Source organism: Nannobrachium achirus (assembly GCF_963921795.1).
Source record: "Nannobrachium achirus genome assembly, chromosome: 2".
NCBI classification, from domain to species: Eukaryota; Metazoa; Chordata; class Actinopteri; order Myctophiformes; family Myctophidae; genus Nannobrachium; species Nannobrachium achirus.
The window spans coordinates 69535177-69553939 of NC_137811.1; the positions used below are offsets into that span (position 1 = coordinate 69535177).

Consider the following 18763-nt stretch of genomic DNA (forward strand, 5'->3'; position numbering starts at 1 on the left):
AGACATTCAACCAGACAATCTGTACACACACAGATATTCCTGTGCTTTTAAGTCATCAATTAAAAAGAGCGGAAAGCTTATTTCAATATCTATGTTAGAATCTGTAAGAGGCATTTGGTCATAGGATGTCGTCTACTATTCAAAGACAGTTATTTGGCAACTTGTTTTCTCTCCATCCATACAAAAAGAGGTCTTCTTGTGACAAAAATATGAAAATATATGACTTCTCTGTCTCGAAAAATCAACGTTAAAAAGGAGCTCTGTGTTAGAGAACTAATGCAAACTGAAACTTTACCAGTGACACTGAAACAGCATTTCATCTTTTGGTTAAACTTCATGTTCTTTGTTTCAGAAGGTAGCCACGGTAAAAAAACAGAGTACAACTTAGTGTAATGAAAAAGAAACATAATCGTCTTCACGGACAACTGTCAATCCTGGAGAACAATCTTAGATCTTTGGAAATCCCGCAACTTCGGTTTTCAAAGAATAATTTGGGAAACTGAGCTCTACGGAAGAAAAGCTAAGAAGGTCAGAACATGTCCTGTACATATTATAGACAGAAAGTATCAGGAATTTGTTACGTAAGAACTTAAAACGGAATCTTGGCAAAAGTAGCTCCTTAAAACTTTCATTGAAACATAATGGGAAAGGCCTGGAAGCATGTCTGTTTTCTCCATCGTGAAGAGAGAAACATTGCACGTCATTCCATAATGTCCTCATGTTCCTGCCGTGCGAAAGTACTTCTACTGACTGTCTGTCTGCTCTGCTCTGCTGCGGTATAGAAGAGCATCTGTGGTCTGGTATGGGATAATAATAATACGTAAGCACACCTCTGACCTGGTTTTAACCATGGTGGAGGTGCTGGTTTTGAGACAGACAGCCAACCAGACACGCCACAGTCGAACTCCGGCCATTGGAGATAAGGCATCTTGCACAGTCTTCCAAAAAAGATGGAGGGATAAGTGAAGAGGTGGACATGAGGAGCTTTGTGTTGCTGTGGTGGAACGTGGCATGGCGGTCCTGAAGCTCTTATCTTCTTCCATCTCTCCTCGTTTCACTGCGGACTCGAGAAGTTTGACGTCAAAACATCGGTCTCCATTAGGCCTAATTTACGAACCATAGTGCGACAGTGTCATTGTCCGACAAGAACAGAAAGTGTTCTCGTCAGCGAGCGACAGCGACGCGCGATGTTGCACAAATGAACCTTTAGGAAGTACCGAGTCGCAGGTGCAACGCTGGCTCCACGATGCACGTGCTTCTGACCCTCAGGTCTTAAAGGTATCGGGTTTCCTCGGCAGCCGTAGAACCTCGTCACGGATTCAGGCAGGAATTAGCATTCATAGCTACAGATCAAAGTCACATTCTTCCTTCAACGAGCCCCGCTTTAAGAGGCGGAGCGAGAGAGGGGTTCAGACCAGCGACACTCACAACATGAACGGCTCCCGTTATTTCTTGGGTAGGAATTCAACAGGAAGGTGTGTCGTTGGACGGCGGAGTTGGGCAGCGGCGGCGGCGGCGGCAGCGACTTGGCACAGGACACTGGCATCATCGGCAACACAGGGCACGAAAAAAAGCAAAGGACTTTAAAGAGGCGGAAGGAAGGGCCCCGCGGGCGGGACCTTTTGGTTCTGAGGTAGGTTGTGCTGGACGAGCAGCACGAGGCACCGTTACCTTGGTTACCTGGCTAGCTTTGGGGCAATTTGGGGGCGCGCCAAGCTGAGGTAGCTTCTTTGGAGGTAAAGAGTTTTGGTGGTGGAGGCAAGAAAGGTGGAGCGAGGGAGGGGGAAGGGAGGGGGGGGAGAGACTACCAGCTGGTTCTGCAGCAGCTTCCTGCCAGGAGGCTTATATGGGTCATCACCATAATGACCGTGTTCCTCTGTGTTCGCCAGCCATGACCAGCGGAATCCCTTTGGTACTGGGCCTCACAAGGTTCCACCACGGAGCTGTCTAGCTTTGTGACTAACTCCTCATGGACCTCTGAGCCCCCTCTGTCCACTGGTCAGACTGGCCGAAGGCCTCAGTGTCTCTGGGTTTGTCAGAAACGTGGAACTTAAATTGGCACCATTGGCGACAAACTCAAAAATAAAATGACTCAAACTGAACCGGGCGAAATATTTTGGTTTAACAAGGAACGTCCGCGACGTCGGGGGTCCAACGCCTGATGCCTTCTACCACACAAGGAGCAAACTTTTTTTTTTGTAATAATTTTTACAACTAAATTTATATGAATTATGAAGACTGGAGGTGAATTTGAGTTATGAATTTCGATAAAAGGAAGTAAACAAAGCTTGAATCGACATTCGAATGTCCAGCTTTTTATCCTTTTGTGGTAGAAGGCACTCTATGGACGTCCTCAGGCAAGTACATCATCATCATCATCATCATCTTTTCATCATTACCCTCAAACTTATAATATTCTAATCTCATTCATTCCCTTTAGGCAGACTGGTTCTAAGGCTTTGGTTGGCAGGTTGGAGGGGCTGCAGACCAGCTGGTTTTTAGGGTAGGGGTGGTTGGAGACAGGGTGGGTGTAGGTATAGGGGTGTTTGGCGTCAGGTTTTGGGGGTTAGGTAGGTTAGGTATAGGGGTAGTAGGTGGTGTTTAGGTGTGCTGTTAGCCAGTGCCTGTGCCAGCCTGCTGCTGCTCCACCTGAATGCGGCAGTTGTTGGAGGATGAGGGAGGGGCGTGGTCCACCGATGGAGCTGGAGCGCGTCTCTGTGGTGGGAGGAGTGAGACAAGGATCAATACACAAGATACAGTACTAGACCAGGGGTAGGCAACCATTATTATCAAAAGAGCCAATTTTGGCCCAAGAACTAATGAAAATATGTCTGGAGCCGCACAATATATTTGCTTATTTGTGCCTTTTCTGGAAATGCCTTTCTATATTACTTCTATTTATTGTTTGCTAAAGCAGATCAAGTATGCCAGTAAAGCCGGCACCGTTGGTGGCGAAAGCAAACATATATCCAGGCATTATTGCATTATTGTTATTATCTGGTGTATGGGCAAAGCGAATGTAAGAATAACTTTATGCCCACTACAATAATAAATTATGATTAAAATGTAAAAAAAAAAAAAAACATATCTTTATACACGGTACTTTTTTTGTCCAAGCAACAGGGAGTCACGGGAGAGGGCCTACAGTAAGAGCCATATGCGGCTCTATAGCAGCAGGTTGCCTACCCCTGCACTAGAAATATTAACAATGAACAATTAACTTGTGTGTTGGTGAGTGAGCGTGTGTCAAAGCGTACCTGTGCGATGAGTTCTATAGCCTCAGGTATGTGTATGACGCCCTCCTTCAGGGCCGCTGGTCGGTGTCCCAGGGGTCCTCCGTTGCCTTCCTGTGACGGGGCCCAGCCGTTCTGGGTGCCCTTACTACAGAAGAAGAAACTGTGGAGAGACAGACACATACAGTAAATATCAAAGCCAAACAGTAAAATATTTTTTGCTGTGCATATCGATAGTAGATCAGGGTTCCCCAAATAGTTTTCTCCAAGGGCCGAATTATGTCTAGGGTACCAAGCAGAGGGCCACAACATTGCAGGGGGTGACGGTGGTGTTTCCGCTACTCCAGCAACAGTTCAGATATCGTCACTGTCGGGCAGAAACCTCGTATCTCCAAGTTTCAAATGTGTACGTTTTTTGGTAAAGCAAAGCCCTGCTTCATCATGCAAGATCGTCGCACAAAACTAGTGAAAACAGCCGATCTACAAGCACACAACGCCTCGCGATGCGAGGCGTTGTGTGCTTGTAGATCGGCTGTTTTCATTAGTTTAGTACATTCTTTAGATGATAAATACAAAACGAACGGTTTTGGACATACAAGGTTTCCACCCAACAACGACAATATTCTAGTGTTGTTGCTGCTCTTATACTACCATTATTACTGGGTTTGGTGGGGGCCAGACAGTAGCCCCCCACGGGCCACAAATGGCCCGCGGGCCGCCTATTGGGGAACCCTGTAGTAGATTGTTGCAAATAAAAATAGATTTTTTGATTCAGTTACTGTATCGTTAGCGTTACACCCCTAGTATCACTGTATCACACAGACAGATGTACAGACGCACAGACAGACAGACAGACTCTTCCTGGCATGGCGCCCATGCTGCAGCAAAGCCACGCCAGTAAACGTGCAGAAAGCACCCATCTTGTTTGTCATGTTTTATTGCTCAAATAAAACTGTCCCCATTAATTAACTTGTCGTCGTTTGTTAACTGTCACCCTTGCTGAGTGTGGCTCCATGAAGATCACTGGAGCGATATGAGCTCACCATGTATGAAATGTGTTGAAGTGTGCTGTGGTTCTAATAACCTGGCTGACATGGATTATAGTCATTATTGATTATATCTGTTGTGTTAAGCCCAGATCATAGTCAGGTCCGCGGTGTAGTATTTTCGAGTCTTTTTGAGTCATGAAACTACAACGTTACATCATTCCTCACGGTGGAGAGCTTTCCACCGCGAGTCCCAACACATCTCTCTGTTTTTACTATCAGACAGACAGGCTCTACACCCCGTTCACTGATTGGTCGACCTGAACCGGTCTAGACGGGGTAAAGGACTTCACCGTGGGTCGTGACTATGATGGCCTGTACTTATTTTCTGACTTGAGGTGGAAAGCTTTCCACCTCAAATTTGCGGTGGATAGCTCTCCACCGTAGACTCTGATCCGGGCTTTAATCACACTGTGATTAACAGTGGTGTAAAATAACTACTGAGGAATTTGTACTTTACTTGAGCATTTCCAATTTCCAATATTTGGCTTCTACTCCACTACATCTCGGATCCAGATATCATACTTTTACTCCACTACAATTATTTGAAAGGTTTAGTATATATACTGAAGAAGACCAAAAGGGTTGTCTATCTGTGCTCCTTTGTTGTCATCAATAAACTTGTATTGGAGCTATCAAAAGTGAGTTGCGAGCCACCTTCTTCTGTTCCTTGTAATACTGCAGCTTTGGCAGTTTTAGCTCAGCACCAAACAATGGTGAATGTGCATAATCTTTTCTTTGACAGCATACAAAAGAAGACATACACATTACCGTACTGAACATATTGACAACACATTTTGATTTAGTTTTAGTCATAGTCTTTTGACTAAAATGTAGTTTTAGTCACATTTTAGTTGACTTAAATGTCTAGTTTTAGTTGACTAAAACAACTAAATCTACAGCAGATTTAGAAGATTTTAATTTGGCAGGCCATGATGGTGTCATAATGCCCTGATTTATTCTCAGCTGTGTGTCAGAAATAGCCGATCTACAGTACACGCTCATAACGTGTCACAGACCTGTATACTGGTATATTTTCAGAGCATGACACCCACCCGCAGCCAAGCATAATACAATGACATAGCTTTGTTTTTAATTGAGTTCATGTTTTGTCATAGTCATATTAACACTGACCCAGTTTAACATAATCATGCCATGAGGGTTTTTATAAGCAGACAATTATCTCGTGATTATTATGATGATGAGGATGAGGATGATCTTACCTTCGCCGGTAGCCGAACATGAGGAAGAGGAGACAGCAGATGATGCAGGCCATGGAGATGTGAACTCCAATCACCACCCCTGTTATTGATCCATCGTTGCCCAGGTCACAGTTACACTGACCACCTGATCAATAACAATTACACACATCAGATACCGTGGGTACATATTATTTACCATTTATTTAGTTTGCAGTCTAAATAGAAGAGTGTAGGTGAGTAGGACAACTGAGACGGGACATTGTAGTCTAAGGATTTCAATTTAGGCATTTAGCAGATTCCTCTTAATTCACATCAAGCCAGGACAGCACAAGATAATACAGTACATCAAATGTATAGAAATAGTAATCTAGGATCGTAGGTAAACCATGAACCTATGGTCAGTCTAACAGTAGAATATCCCAAACATCTATAATCAGTACAATGAAACTATACACACTATAGGATGCCAGGGCAACAATGATGACCTGGCATCTTTCTACATAACATGCTATCTAAACTACATTTTAGCATTTGCATAAGCCTGCAAGGTCATTTATAAGGCCAGTGGAGTGCTATGGGCAAAAGTGGAGTCTTCAGATTACAGCGGCAGAGTGGGAGTTGGTCTGTAGTTCAAATTGCAACGGGGCGTTGAGGAGATCATTCCACAGTTGGGGAGCCAGAAGGGAGAAGAGTCTGGGGCGCGTGTAGCGTTGTCCCGGATGATCTGGTGGGTCTATATGTCTGGGGGAGGTGGACTTCTTACCTCCATTGTTTTGGTCGGTGGTTCCAGTCTCGGCCAGGGAGACCAGTCGGGTGGTGGGGGGACCGTCTCCGTTCCCGTTAAACGCCACCAGTTTCAGCTCATATATAGCAGCCGGCTCTGCAGGGGAGAGATGGTTATGGATTCATTAATGTGCAACATCAATGAATAAATGAATGTTCCATAATCTGCTTTTCTATAAATTCAAACATTTGAAAAATGCATATTTTCTATCAACCAATTATCAAAGTGTGTTTCCTGCTCTCGTAACATCAAAGCAATATTAAAAATATACCTCTCATTACAGTTTTTCAAAACAAAAGTTACAAAGTGCTTCACAACAAACAGATAAAAGAAAATTAAAAAGAAATCGACACAACTTAAAATAGATAAGACTCTGAAATAAAGCACACATACATCAACAGTATATTGTTTTATTTTTACTTTCTTTTATGAGCTCTTGTCAACTGAATATCCTGATATGAAAATACCCTTGTATATCTAAAAATAGACGTTCAAACGAGATTTAAAAGAAGACGGTGAGTTTGCCTGGTCACATTTAGACCTCGACTTGAAATGAGGAACAGTCGAGGATGTCAAGCTGTCAGGTGACAATAAAGCTACAGTACCAGTGGAGGGCATTAGAAGTTCAAATAGGTTCTAAAACAGACAGGTAGCCATTGAAGAGAAACAAAAGCCTAATTTATACTCCGCATGACAACAGTGTTGCTTGCTGACACAGATCATCAACGGGTCATGGCGCGTTGTTAGCTCTTAGATCTGTTCTTGTCAGCAAGCAATGGAGTATACTGTACTTATAATAGAGGCAAACCTATATGTGGGGTTGGCAAAAAGGGGCCTTTCTGTGTGGAGTTTGCATGTTCTCCCCGTGTCTCCTAGGGTAAGTACCCTCACAAAAAACATGCAGCCTGATGGAGAGGAAAGGAACTGGTTGGAATAACGTGTTCCTTCCACGCGCTACGTCCAAACCGGGGAAATCCCCCCTGTCAGGTGAAAAGAAGCAACTTGGACTACTCGTGCATAGAAGGAAGCATGAGGTCAGTCCGTTGTCTCCCCAAGCGCGGCAGAGGGAGAGCAGAGCCCAGGATTACATAGCCAATTAGCATTGGGTGAAAATGGGTTACAAAATCGCGGGACAAAAAAGGAATAGCGTGATCCTTCCATACGCTAAGTCCAATCAGGGAATCTCCCCCTGTCAGGTGAAAAGAAGTGGCTTGGACTCCTCATGCTTAGACGGAAGCATTAGCTCAGTCCGTTGTCTCCACACTCAAAACACACTTTTTTATTTTCCTAATAAAAGTAGTTTTTATATTGTTCTGTAAAGCGTCTTTGAGTACCTAGAAAAGCTCTATATACTGTAAGCTGTATGTATTATTATTATTATTATTACTACACTATTATTATAGATACAATAAATAGAAGAGAATAGAATTCCTTACCAAGGTGTGAGATGGTGTGTGTGTTGATCTGTCCTGGGAAGGTCTCCTCCCCCTGGAAGTCTGCGTGGGGAACCCCGCGGTATCCCAGTCTGAAGCCCTCCACCTTCCCCGGCTTACTGGGCAGCTCCCAGTACACCTGCAGGGCCGTCTGGTTCAACACCTTGGTGAAGAAACTGGGAGCGGACGGCACTGGAGGGACGGAAGGACAGAAAGACACTATAAGACAGACGGACAGAAGCTGGACTATAGTAGTTATCTACATCCGTGGTTCTCAACCTGTGGGTCGGGGGGTCCCCAAATTATTTGGGGGGGGGGTGGGTCCCCAGATGATTAACTTAATGTGTAACATTGTTTTCTCACTCAACAGTAAACAAAGAGTATAGTATAAGTGTACAGTGGGTATCAGCACATTTCTAAAGTGACAATGTAAGGACTTTTTAATACCTCTAAAATGACAATCAAACATCGGCCAAATATTAGAGGCAGAAATTGTGAAGATAGCCGATCTACATGCTCACAACGCCTCGCAACTACTCTGCTATTTTCACAATAGAACGTGTTATACAAAATGTAATGCCCGTAGGGTGGGGGTCCCCAGTTCAAATATGATTATTTTAGGGGTCATGGCCTAAAAAGGTTGAGAACCACTGATCCACATTGTGTTATGTTAAAAACTAAATACATTTATAATCTGTTGACAGGCTGAACAAACAGATTAAAAAAACATTAGATTTTAATAAGGAGGTGAGGAAGGGAGGAGGTGAGGCAGTAGGAGGAAATTATAGATAGAAGGTGAGATGTATTTAATATATGTATACTTCAACATTGATAAAATGTATTAAAAAAACGTATACATTAACTAGTTCACAGCCAAATCGCCTTCCATCGCCATTTTGAGGAAGCCCAGCCAGCCAGATCGCCAAACGTCGCCTTGGGGATCATTTTCTGATTTTTTTGGTATTTTTTTGACATTTTTTGAGCTATAAATGACCATTCTAGGTTCATATAAGCTTAAGCTACAAAAATGCGCTGGAAATGACATCATCGATGACGTAACCCGGAAGTCGTTCGGCCATAACAAACCATGGGCCTTTCCATAGCATTGAAAGCTGACGTTTTTCTTATCAAACTTTACCATATGTAGACGGATTTTCATTCGGAAAAAAATGGCAGGCTGACAGAGTGGTCACTCAGGATCAAAAACGAGTGTATATGGAGTGTGCACGACGTGCACTCGCTCCAGGATGGCTCCCGTTCGGCGGACCGGGAGCCATAATGGCTGCTCCATAGGAAGCCATTATGGTCCACAATGCTGTGGAGGCTGAGTCAAGACTGCAAGACCTTATCGTTGGGCACACTCTAGTGGATAGTACGTGTACTACATTCTGCAATTACATTATCCCTGCTGGGATCGGCTACTGATAACTTGGAAATTAATAATATTCCTGGCAGTATAGGCGCACAAGCATATTGTAAATGGCTGGGAGAGAGTTTTAAAATGTATTATGGAAATATATTTTGTATGTAATTCATATTATACACATTAACATTTCATATATTCTTTTTATATATTATATATTCGTTTTACTCAGTTTTCAAACAACATTTCAAAGTTATATGTTTTGGATGTGAGCTCTGTCTCCCCTCAGCTCTCAGCACTAAACTACATGGCAGTGTTCCATTTCCAATGGTGGTGCCTTACCGCCCCCTAGTGTGGTGGCGATGACAGTGCTGGACTGCTGGCTGGCTCCCAGTGCAGAGTAGGCCTTCAGGTAGATGGAGTAGGTGGTGGCCGCTTCCAGGGTGGAGAACTCATGTTGGAACGTGTCCTTGCTGACCGCCTCCTGCAGCTCTTTGCTGTCTGGTTCTGTAGATAGGAAGTAGAGGGTCAGGAGTCAGGGAACAAATACATACATAAGAGCAACACACACTATAACAGTGGTTTTTTTTCCACTCAGGGCACCCCTGTAAATAACTTTTTCTTACACTGTTAATTTTTAGAATCTTATGTCATATTACGCTACATAAATATGCTAATCTTTCCCACTAAATACAGTATGCCACGGAGGAAAACTTGAGAGAATATTCGTATCCATTAGAACATTGCTTTATACTTCACCTTTAACCACCTTCACCAAAAATAGCCGATCTACAAGCTCACAGCGTTGTAAGCTTGTAGATCTGCTATTTTTGGTGAAGAAAGTAGGGATAGATGGAAAAAAGTACAGTAACACTCATGTCTGTTTTACTCGCTAGCTTTCGCCGTGGACTGAAGACTCACCTTTTCAGACTCCACCTAAACCCTTAGCACTACAGAAAAAGAATCAATGAATACATGAAGCTAGTTAGCATTTGTTTTTGTTTTTTAGGTTTTTTCAGAACTTTGATTATATTGTGTTTTTTCTAGATAGATATCCATTTGCATTTGTTATATTGTTGATGATGTACTGACATATTATCTTGTTTATTATTGTGATGTTATCTGCTTATTGTAAGTCGCTTTGGATTAAAAGCGTCTGCTAAATGCCTAAACTGTAAACTGTAAACTGTAAACTAAGCATAGAGAGTCCTAGTGGTTAAACTGAAGTGATATTGATGAATTCCAAATATCGGCGTGCTGCGATACGTTGTGAGCTTGGAGGTCGGCAATTTTTGGTACTTGATACCACACTAAATAAGTGTAAAAAAGGACAATTCTTTCAACATAAGATGCTGCGTTCAGGTTCAGGAGAGTTTAGACAAGGCAATTCTCTTGAATGCTGCCTTCACGTATGGCATGGAAATAGAGTATTTCACCATTGCACTTTTTTACAGATAAAAGGCCCCCTTTGATGTCTAAGTGTGCATGTGCCTGGAGCAGGGGTTCCCAAACTTTTTTGTCTCAGGGCACCCCATGAATATGTTTTTAATCCGAGGCACCCATTATAGTTTTCACTCCCAGCACCTTATATTTATAGCATATCGTCGTTGTCGGGTGAAAACCTTGTATGTCCAAAACTGTTCGTTTTGTATTTATCATCAGTGTTGGGTATCGTTACATTTTGAAGTAACTCGTTATGTTACTTTAGTTACTGACTTGAAAAACTAATCCGTTAAGTTACTCCGCTACCCAATGACAATTGTAACTTAACGAGCTACCGTTACCGTTACCGACCATTAAAACCCACCAGCGTGGAAGTTTGGTAAACATAAAAAGACAAGCGTGCAGCCTCCTTTTAGCTCATGCGTCCTCTTCAAAAGACCAACGCTCCTCAGCATTAAACTGTACAGTACCTCGGTGCCGTGGCGTTGTTATGGAGGCTCTATACCGGAGTTAAATGGCCCGGGTCCGAATCCACCGTTGTCCGCCGTCCAGATACGATCCGATGATGTACAGTAAATCCATTTTAATACCCTACCGATGCGGACTTTTACACACGGTCAACTAAAGGCACGGACGCTACTAATATCTCCCCGTTGTGAGGAACGATCAACACGTAGGCTATATTACAGACGGACGCAGCAGCTTCTGTAGTTGTTTTGTGGGACATGGATGGAGAGCACCAAGTCAACAGTCAACAACAGTGAGTGAGTTGATTTCCTGGTTTCAACATGACGCGCGTGCAGAGCTGGAGAGATGAAAGGAATGTGATTGGCTGACATACGAGGGAGGCAGACAGGCAGACAGACAGACAGACAGGCAGAAAGACAGACAGACAGACAGCTACACACGTGTATTTGTTGACAGAATAAGACAGGAGGAGGAAATGTGACTCGGGGCTTCTTTTTTAATCAGTGGCAACAAAATGAACAGTGAAAATGGGACACTTTTTAAAAAAAAATAACGAGATTACTTTTTCGAAAATATAACTAAGTAACTAACCGTTATATTGTAAAATGTAACTCGTTAAGTTCCTCCGCTACCGCCAAACTAACGTCGTTACGTAACGTCGTTAGTTATAACGACGTTACACCCAACACTGTTTATCATCTATAAAATGTACTAAACTAGTGAAAACAGCAGATCTACAAGCACAGATCGGCTGTTCTCCTTAGTTTTGTGCGACAGTCTTGTATGATGAAGCAGGGCCTTGCTTTACCAAAAGACGTACACATTTGAAACTTGGAGGTACGAGGTTTCTGCTTGACAGTGACGATAATTTAGTGATTATGTTGCGAGGAAAACCTTGACACTAAATATTTTTTCAAGTGTCCAAATAAATTCCAAATATTATCAAAATATCTCGCCGCGGCACCCCAGGACCGCCCCCAGGGTGCCCCGTCAGCCACTTTGAAAACCCCTGGCACAGTGTACTCTTCTACACATCATTCTGTCCAACTAACCTCCCAGCATCCTGATGTGCAGCACGTAGCCAATGATGTTCTCCGACAGCTCGGGGGCGGGGTGGTCCCAGCTCAGCTGCAGGCTGGTGGAGGAGAGGGGCGTGGCCTTGAGGTTGGCAGGGCTCTGTGGCAGCAGGGTGGACTGGGACAGGGCCAGGCGGGCAGAGGCCTGGTTGGTGCCCGCGCTGTTCTCAGCGATGCACTGGTAGATGGCCTCGTCCTCGGCCTTGATCTTCGTTATGGCCAGGGTCCTGCAGGGGGAGACAAAGAGTCAGGTTAGATCGTGGGTCTTCAACAAGGGGTCCTCCAAATCGTTGAGTGATAGAAACATTTTTCCTCCTTTTTCATATTAACCACTTGAACCCTAGTGTCCATATTCTGAGAACTTTAGCCAAAAATAGCAGATCTACAAGCTCACAACGCCTCATGCCGCGAGGCGTTGTGAGCTTGTAGATCGGCTATTTTCGGTAAAGAGGTTTGGTGTAGAGGGGAAAAAGATATATACAATATAATATCTGGAAACACAAATTGACAAAATAAACTGACGATTGTGCTGTCAAACAATGAAACTATATGGAATCTATGAGAAGGTTGTGGGGGTCTGCTTCATCTCTCTCAACTAAAGGGTCCCTGGCCTGAAACCGTGTTTCTCAAACTTTCAAATTCCAAGGTCTCCCCTTGGAATAACTCTGAGTTATAGACTTGTATGGGTCAATTTAGACCACCCTAAAGGAACCCACAGAGTCCCTGGAATCCACTTTGAGAACCACTGGAATAGGTTACAATAGGCTATATGCACTGCAGTTGTATTGCAAAGAAATTGAGCCTCTGTCATACTTCCTTTACAGGTGTTACCAATGATGCTAATGAAGGCTCTGTTCCATTCTGGTCAAACAGAGTCAGGGTGCTAATATTGTGCATGTTGGCTCACTGAAACACTCTGCTACACCAGTGGGTCTCAAAGTGGGGTCCAGGGACCCTCGTGGGGTTCCAAATGGCCTCTAAGCTCACAGGTGTAACTCTGTACAAATGGAACAGGTCCATTTGGTTCCATTTAGTTATGGGGTCCAACCCCCAGCAACTCAGCAAGGGTCATTGGACCCCACTTTGAGGACCACTGCTCTGTCATTATACTTTTGACTGGAGACAACCCAGAGTCTATACTAAACTCTCCTGTTTTTTTCCCTCTACACTAATATATCTTAGCCCTAAAATATATGTTATTTACACTGCTATTAATGTACACCCCAGAATAGGGACACCACGGTTCATGTAGTCTGATCAGTATCTCGATATGGTAGAAATTATAATCTGACACAACCACACCTCCTTCTAATTAATTAAGGCACTCGTTAGGTGGACTCAGTTCTATTCTGGTCAAACAGAGTCAGGGTTCTGAAATTGTGCATGTTGGCTCACTGGAAAAAAACTATGCTCTGGGGAAGATGATGATGATGATGATGATGTTGATGATGAGGAGGAGGATGATGATGATGATGACGACGATAGCGACGAAGCTGTGTGTGCGTACGTGTTGCCGTTGGTGAGTTTCACGTTGTCTCCTGGAGTCAGGATCTTCCCGTTCTTCAGCCAGATGATGTGAGGATCCGGGACGCCCTGCGCCGTGCAGGTGAACACCGCACTGCCCCCTGCTGGCCTGGAGACAGACTGGGGCCACTGCTGGAACTCTGGGGGAGCTGGGGGAATGAGAGAGAGAGAGAGAGAGAGAGAGAGAAAGAGAGAGAGAGAGAGAGAGAGAGAGGTGGATTTTAAAGAACAACTTAACACTCATTAAGATTGTTAATTGGAAGGAGTAATGGCCCCAGTTTTCAGTGCCAGTGACAGAAATCCTTCCTTCTACATAATGTGGTTTCTGTGACATTGCTCTGTACCCCTACTGTACACCTCTAGAGTCTGGACTACACCCTAGAAAGCCACCTACTGTACACCTCTAGAGTCTGGACTACACCCTAGAAAGCCACCTACTGTACACCTCTAGAGTCTGGACTACACCCTAGAAAGCCAAAGTGCTGTAACTACACAACGATCAAAAAAAGGCTTTCAGCCCCATTAATCCAGGAAAACATCTGTGTAATTTTAGAGTATGTATGTATGTAAGTAAGTATGCAGTGTGTATATGTGTAGTAGCACTTGGCCTAGCCTCGATGATGATGAGGGTGCAAGCTGCAAGCTGCACTCTGCTCTGTTGATGTTGTTTCCCACAGCAGTCAGTAGAGGGCAGCAGAGACCTCCAGGACTCACTAACAGGGATACTTTTTTGTGTTTTAAAAGGACTGACAATAGAATGGAGAGGAGAGGAGAAGAGGAGAGGACAGGTGCTGTCTGGCCAGACCATCATCTCCATAGCAACACAATAGCACATGAGTGCGTGAAGCCCCGCCCCCTCTGTCTCCAGCGTGTCATTGTCATCTCCCTGGGAATGAACCCCAGGAGAGGGGAGGGGGGGCAAGGGTCAAAGGGCAAGGGGCAGGGGGGGTGCACTTGAAAAGGGTGCCATTAATCAGTGTGTGTGTGTGTGTGTGTGTGTGTGTGTGTGTGTGTGTGTGTGTGTGTGTGTGTGTGTTTGGGGGCCTCCCTGTGTCTTTCATTAAGAGAAAAGCAGTGATATAAAAGTTGATGTGGCGAGGGGGTCCAACACACACACACACACACACACACACACACACACACACACACACACACACACACACACACACACACACACACACACACACACACACACACACACACACACACACACACACACACACACACACAGAAATGTTGTTGCTATGTGGTTGATAGTATGTATTGTGTATTAGTGTATGAGTATAAAGTGGATCATTTGGTTTATCTGTCATCTCTGTTTGAAGTGAACCAGCGAGTTAACAAATGTAGTTTTTGACGTATTAAGTTTGTGTCTCTCCTCCGAGCATCTAACTGGGACCAGTCAGCCTGGCAGCAATTATACTGGTTCATCCAAACATTCTAATTTCTCTATCGTTGGTGACAGACTGTGTGCTTTTCACTTCAACTCAAGCTGCTGACTTGAAATAGAGTTAGCTTAATTGCGTGTGTGTGTGTGTGTGTGTGTGTGTGTGTTGGGGGGGTGATGTGTGTGGCTGCGGGTGGGGGGGCTACTTCACACCAGAGAAGGGTGATCCATTGTTAGACTGAACTGTGTGTGTGCGCATCTGTCCTCACTTCACACTTGAACTTGAGACAGATCATTATTTCGACAGCCTAGTCTCCAAACACAACGCAAACACACTGCAACCAAACCTTAAACACACTGTCTGCGACCACCACTAAAAACATTGCAACCACACTCCTAACCTGGCACTGAACTATGAATAGATGAACTTCTGTCATCTCCAAATCACAGGAGGCTGCAATTCACTTCACTGAAATAGGCTTCTGAACAAAGTATTCTAGTGTTTTAGGTCATGAATCAAGTACACTACTCATTTCACCCCAAAGATTACCTTTAAATCAACCATTCTTCATGTTTAGCTCACTGTCTGGACAGCATGACACTTTACATTACTACAGACTACTACTGCTTCTTGACCTTACAAGAAGTCAGTGCATGGTTTCCCTTAGGCATAGGCTACACAGAGCTGGATATTTCATATATCCCGGTTTTTCAGATATCCACATAGAAAAATATCTAGGTCCACACGACAAAGATATCTAGGTCTAACAAGCACGCACACAGTAAAGTCTTCAGAGATATCCGGGTTCCCTGTCTACACGGATCCAGTGAATCGGATATTTTTTCAATCTCTTCACTTATTTATCCGGTTTAAAAAAAATCCAGCTTCGCAGCCGAAATATCCAGCTTCATGTGGCTGCAAGCCCCAACAGCACAAAAACATGTCTAGCTTCAGAAATATCCAGCTCCGTGTAGGCATGGCCTTTGTTGAGATGTACATGTAGGTGTTACAACACAGTGAACCTTTATTGAGTTGGATTGATTTGGGTTTGTTTTGCCAAAATTGTTCAATTGTGAAATTCAGTCCGTGATTTCACCATGGTGATGTGAATATTAGGTGTAGAAGCAGGTAATTTAAAAGTGAACACCTTCATGCAATAACCACCCAGTCAAAGCAGCAGTGAGGAGTTAAGAGCTTAATGGGAGCTGAGCTGAGTTTTTTTTATATCCAGGTGTTGGTAATTAGCTGTCATGTGGAATAAGCTTGGTGTGTTGGAATATGAACAACATAAATTATCGAGATGTTTTGACAAAAGACTTTTTCTAAAATTGCGTGGCATTGTGATATTGTACGTAGATCTGCTAGTTCCACTATTTTCGAAAAGACATCTCTGATACCATATGACATACTATGATAACGCCACTGTTGGGCAGAAACCAGCGATCTCCATTTTCCAACTAAATAAATCAGTGCTATTTATCATCCTTTATGTCTGTTTTGGGGGTTTTGAAGTATTAAACCAATGAAAAGTATGTAAAAGCGCTTCTGCCTAACACACCTTCACATTAATGGTCTAAAACATCCTAACTCCACTTGAGTTGTACTTGGGTTAAAGTGATGATAATATAAGGACACATTCAAGTATCTGACAATGTATAAAGTCTCATATAATCAATATCCATATAATATCAAAACAGCCTACTTCCCAGACATATAGTCAGTCTCCTGAACAAGCACACGGAACACATCCCATGTCACTACAAGACAACTTTCTTTCAAAACCGTTGTTTCACATATTTAGCAAAATCCGTGCTTTTGAAAGGGCAACTGAATATTGATGAGCAGAAAAAAAAAAGTTGTCCGAGTGCCCCCCCTGTCTGTGAACTTGAATGCCCATAATGAGGCCATTAGCATATGCAGTCCTGTGACGTGGTGATTTGGTTTGTTCACACAATGATAATAGTGTGATATGTTTACCGTGTGAAGTCCTCAGTCTAAACAGATGCAGAGTAGGGTGGTAATATGTGCATATCTCCCTGGGAACAGCAGGCCCTCCCCTCGCTGCAGACACAGGGCTGGTGTGTGTTGTAAGACACTGACCCCCCTCCCGTCCCCGTCTGTCTGCCTCTCCATGACCCTCGACCCCTGAACTTGGCCTTCCCTGTGTCTGCGGATGGCAGCTGGGACAGGGACAAGTGCTGCCGTGAGCCAGAGGTCTCTGACTGTCTGTCTGTCTGTCTGTCTGTCTGTCCATCCGTCCGTCTGCCTGTCTGTCTGTCTGTCTGTCTGTCCATCCGTCCATCCATCCGTCTACCTGTCTGTCTACTTGTCTGTCTTTAAAGGAGCATATAGTACCATCCTTTTTTTGTTGATGCGTGGGATGTGTGGGATCCTTAGTCACTGTTATCAAAACTGCTGGTTATTGTTTCCTGTGGTTTCTTTTTTTGTGTTTATGGGTGTTTGTATATACTGTCCTTGTTCTATGTTTTATGTTTTATGTCTTAAAGTGAACCAAGACAAATTCCTATCAACTAAGTTGACATGGCAATAAAGTTATTGAATCTTGATAACTTTTTTTGTGTGTTTTCATCTTGTTTGACAGTTAAAAATTGTTATTGATGGCTGATGCTGCTCAAACAATTATCTTAAAACACTTAAGCCCTGTTTTCTTCTTTGTCATACGACGGTCGATGGTGTCTCATGAAAATAGCTAAATTGCACATCTACAAGCTCACTGTGACCTTTTAGATCAGAGATGTTTCACCAGCAGTATATTTATTCTATGCTCAAAATTGAGGTGCCAGATTGACAGTGGTTAAACACCTCAAAATTGCACCATCCTTACCACACTTTATGAAAATGTTGCATTAGATTTCATATTTTAGGTCCATTGTCCCATATGCATAAATGAATGGAACTGGGGGTGGTGGGGGATAAGCATATGGCACAATGGACCTGAATAATACAATCTAAGTGAAATCACCAAACATATATTCAACAGAATATCATTTTGATGTGGTTAGTTTCATGTGATTTTGAGGTGTTTAAGATGTGTTTGTGAGAAATCAGACTTAAATAAAGAACTAAAATGGTTTTGATAAAGTAAACCCTATCGACTTCAGATTGACAAAGCACCCAAATGTCAAAGTTTACTGCAGCTGTCTCTCTTATCTAGACTCCAACAACTCTAGTGATGATCCGATCCTAGATCAGTGATATTGAAATCAGAAATCAATGTAAAAATAAAAAAAACCTTGGAGTAGTCAACAGCCACATTAATGCAATCACAAAGTCAGCCTACTATCACCGCAAAAATATAGCACAGGTTAGAGGACTTGTATCTCAGATAGATCTCGAAAAAATGATTCAGGATGCAGCTGCATGAGTCCTTACTAACTAACTTACACTTAGACTTAGTCCTACTAAGTGGAGCATATCACTCCAGTTCTTACATCCTTACACTGGCTCCCTGTGTGTCAAAGAATTGATTTCAAAATACCGTTTGTCTACAAAGCTTTGATGGTAGGGCCAAAATACATGTCTGATCTTGTATGATATCATGAACCATCCATACCTCTCCGGTCATCTGGGAAAGGTCTGCTTTCTGTCCCTAAAACCAAAACTAAAAGTGAGGAAGCAGGATAGCTTTTTAAGCCCCACATATCCGTAACAACTCCCAGAAAACCATAGGTCTGCTGCCACTCTAATTTATTTTAAAACACGACCAAAGACCTTTCTGTTTGCCGCTGCCTTCGATTGACTTACTTTTCTTTTCTCTTCTGCACTGAAACTACAGATTTCAA

At 43.3% G+C, this 18763-nt stretch overlaps 1 protein-coding gene across 1 annotated transcript in view; it reads right to left on the reverse strand.

The window, feature by feature from the left end:
* Positions 1-1676: 1676 nt before the first annotated feature.
* Positions 1677-18763, reverse strand: part of LOC308308381 (immunoglobulin superfamily DCC subclass member 3-like) — a gene marked incomplete at both ends in the record, with an annotated part of 73459 nt that continues 56372 nt past the window's right edge. Inside the window, 9 exons of the mRNA XM_080753804.1 lie at positions 1677-1915; positions 2625-2715; positions 3258-3396; positions 5503-5626; positions 6245-6361; positions 7702-7890; positions 9404-9568; positions 12025-12275; positions 13556-13721. Coding sequence (XP_080609930.1) covers positions 1677-1915; positions 2625-2715; positions 3258-3396; positions 5503-5626; positions 6245-6361; positions 7702-7890; positions 9404-9568; positions 12025-12275; positions 13556-13721 — 1481 coding nt within the window. The remainder of the gene's footprint in view (positions 1916-2624; positions 2716-3257; positions 3397-5502; positions 5627-6244; positions 6362-7701; positions 7891-9403; positions 9569-12024; positions 12276-13555; positions 13722-18763) is intronic.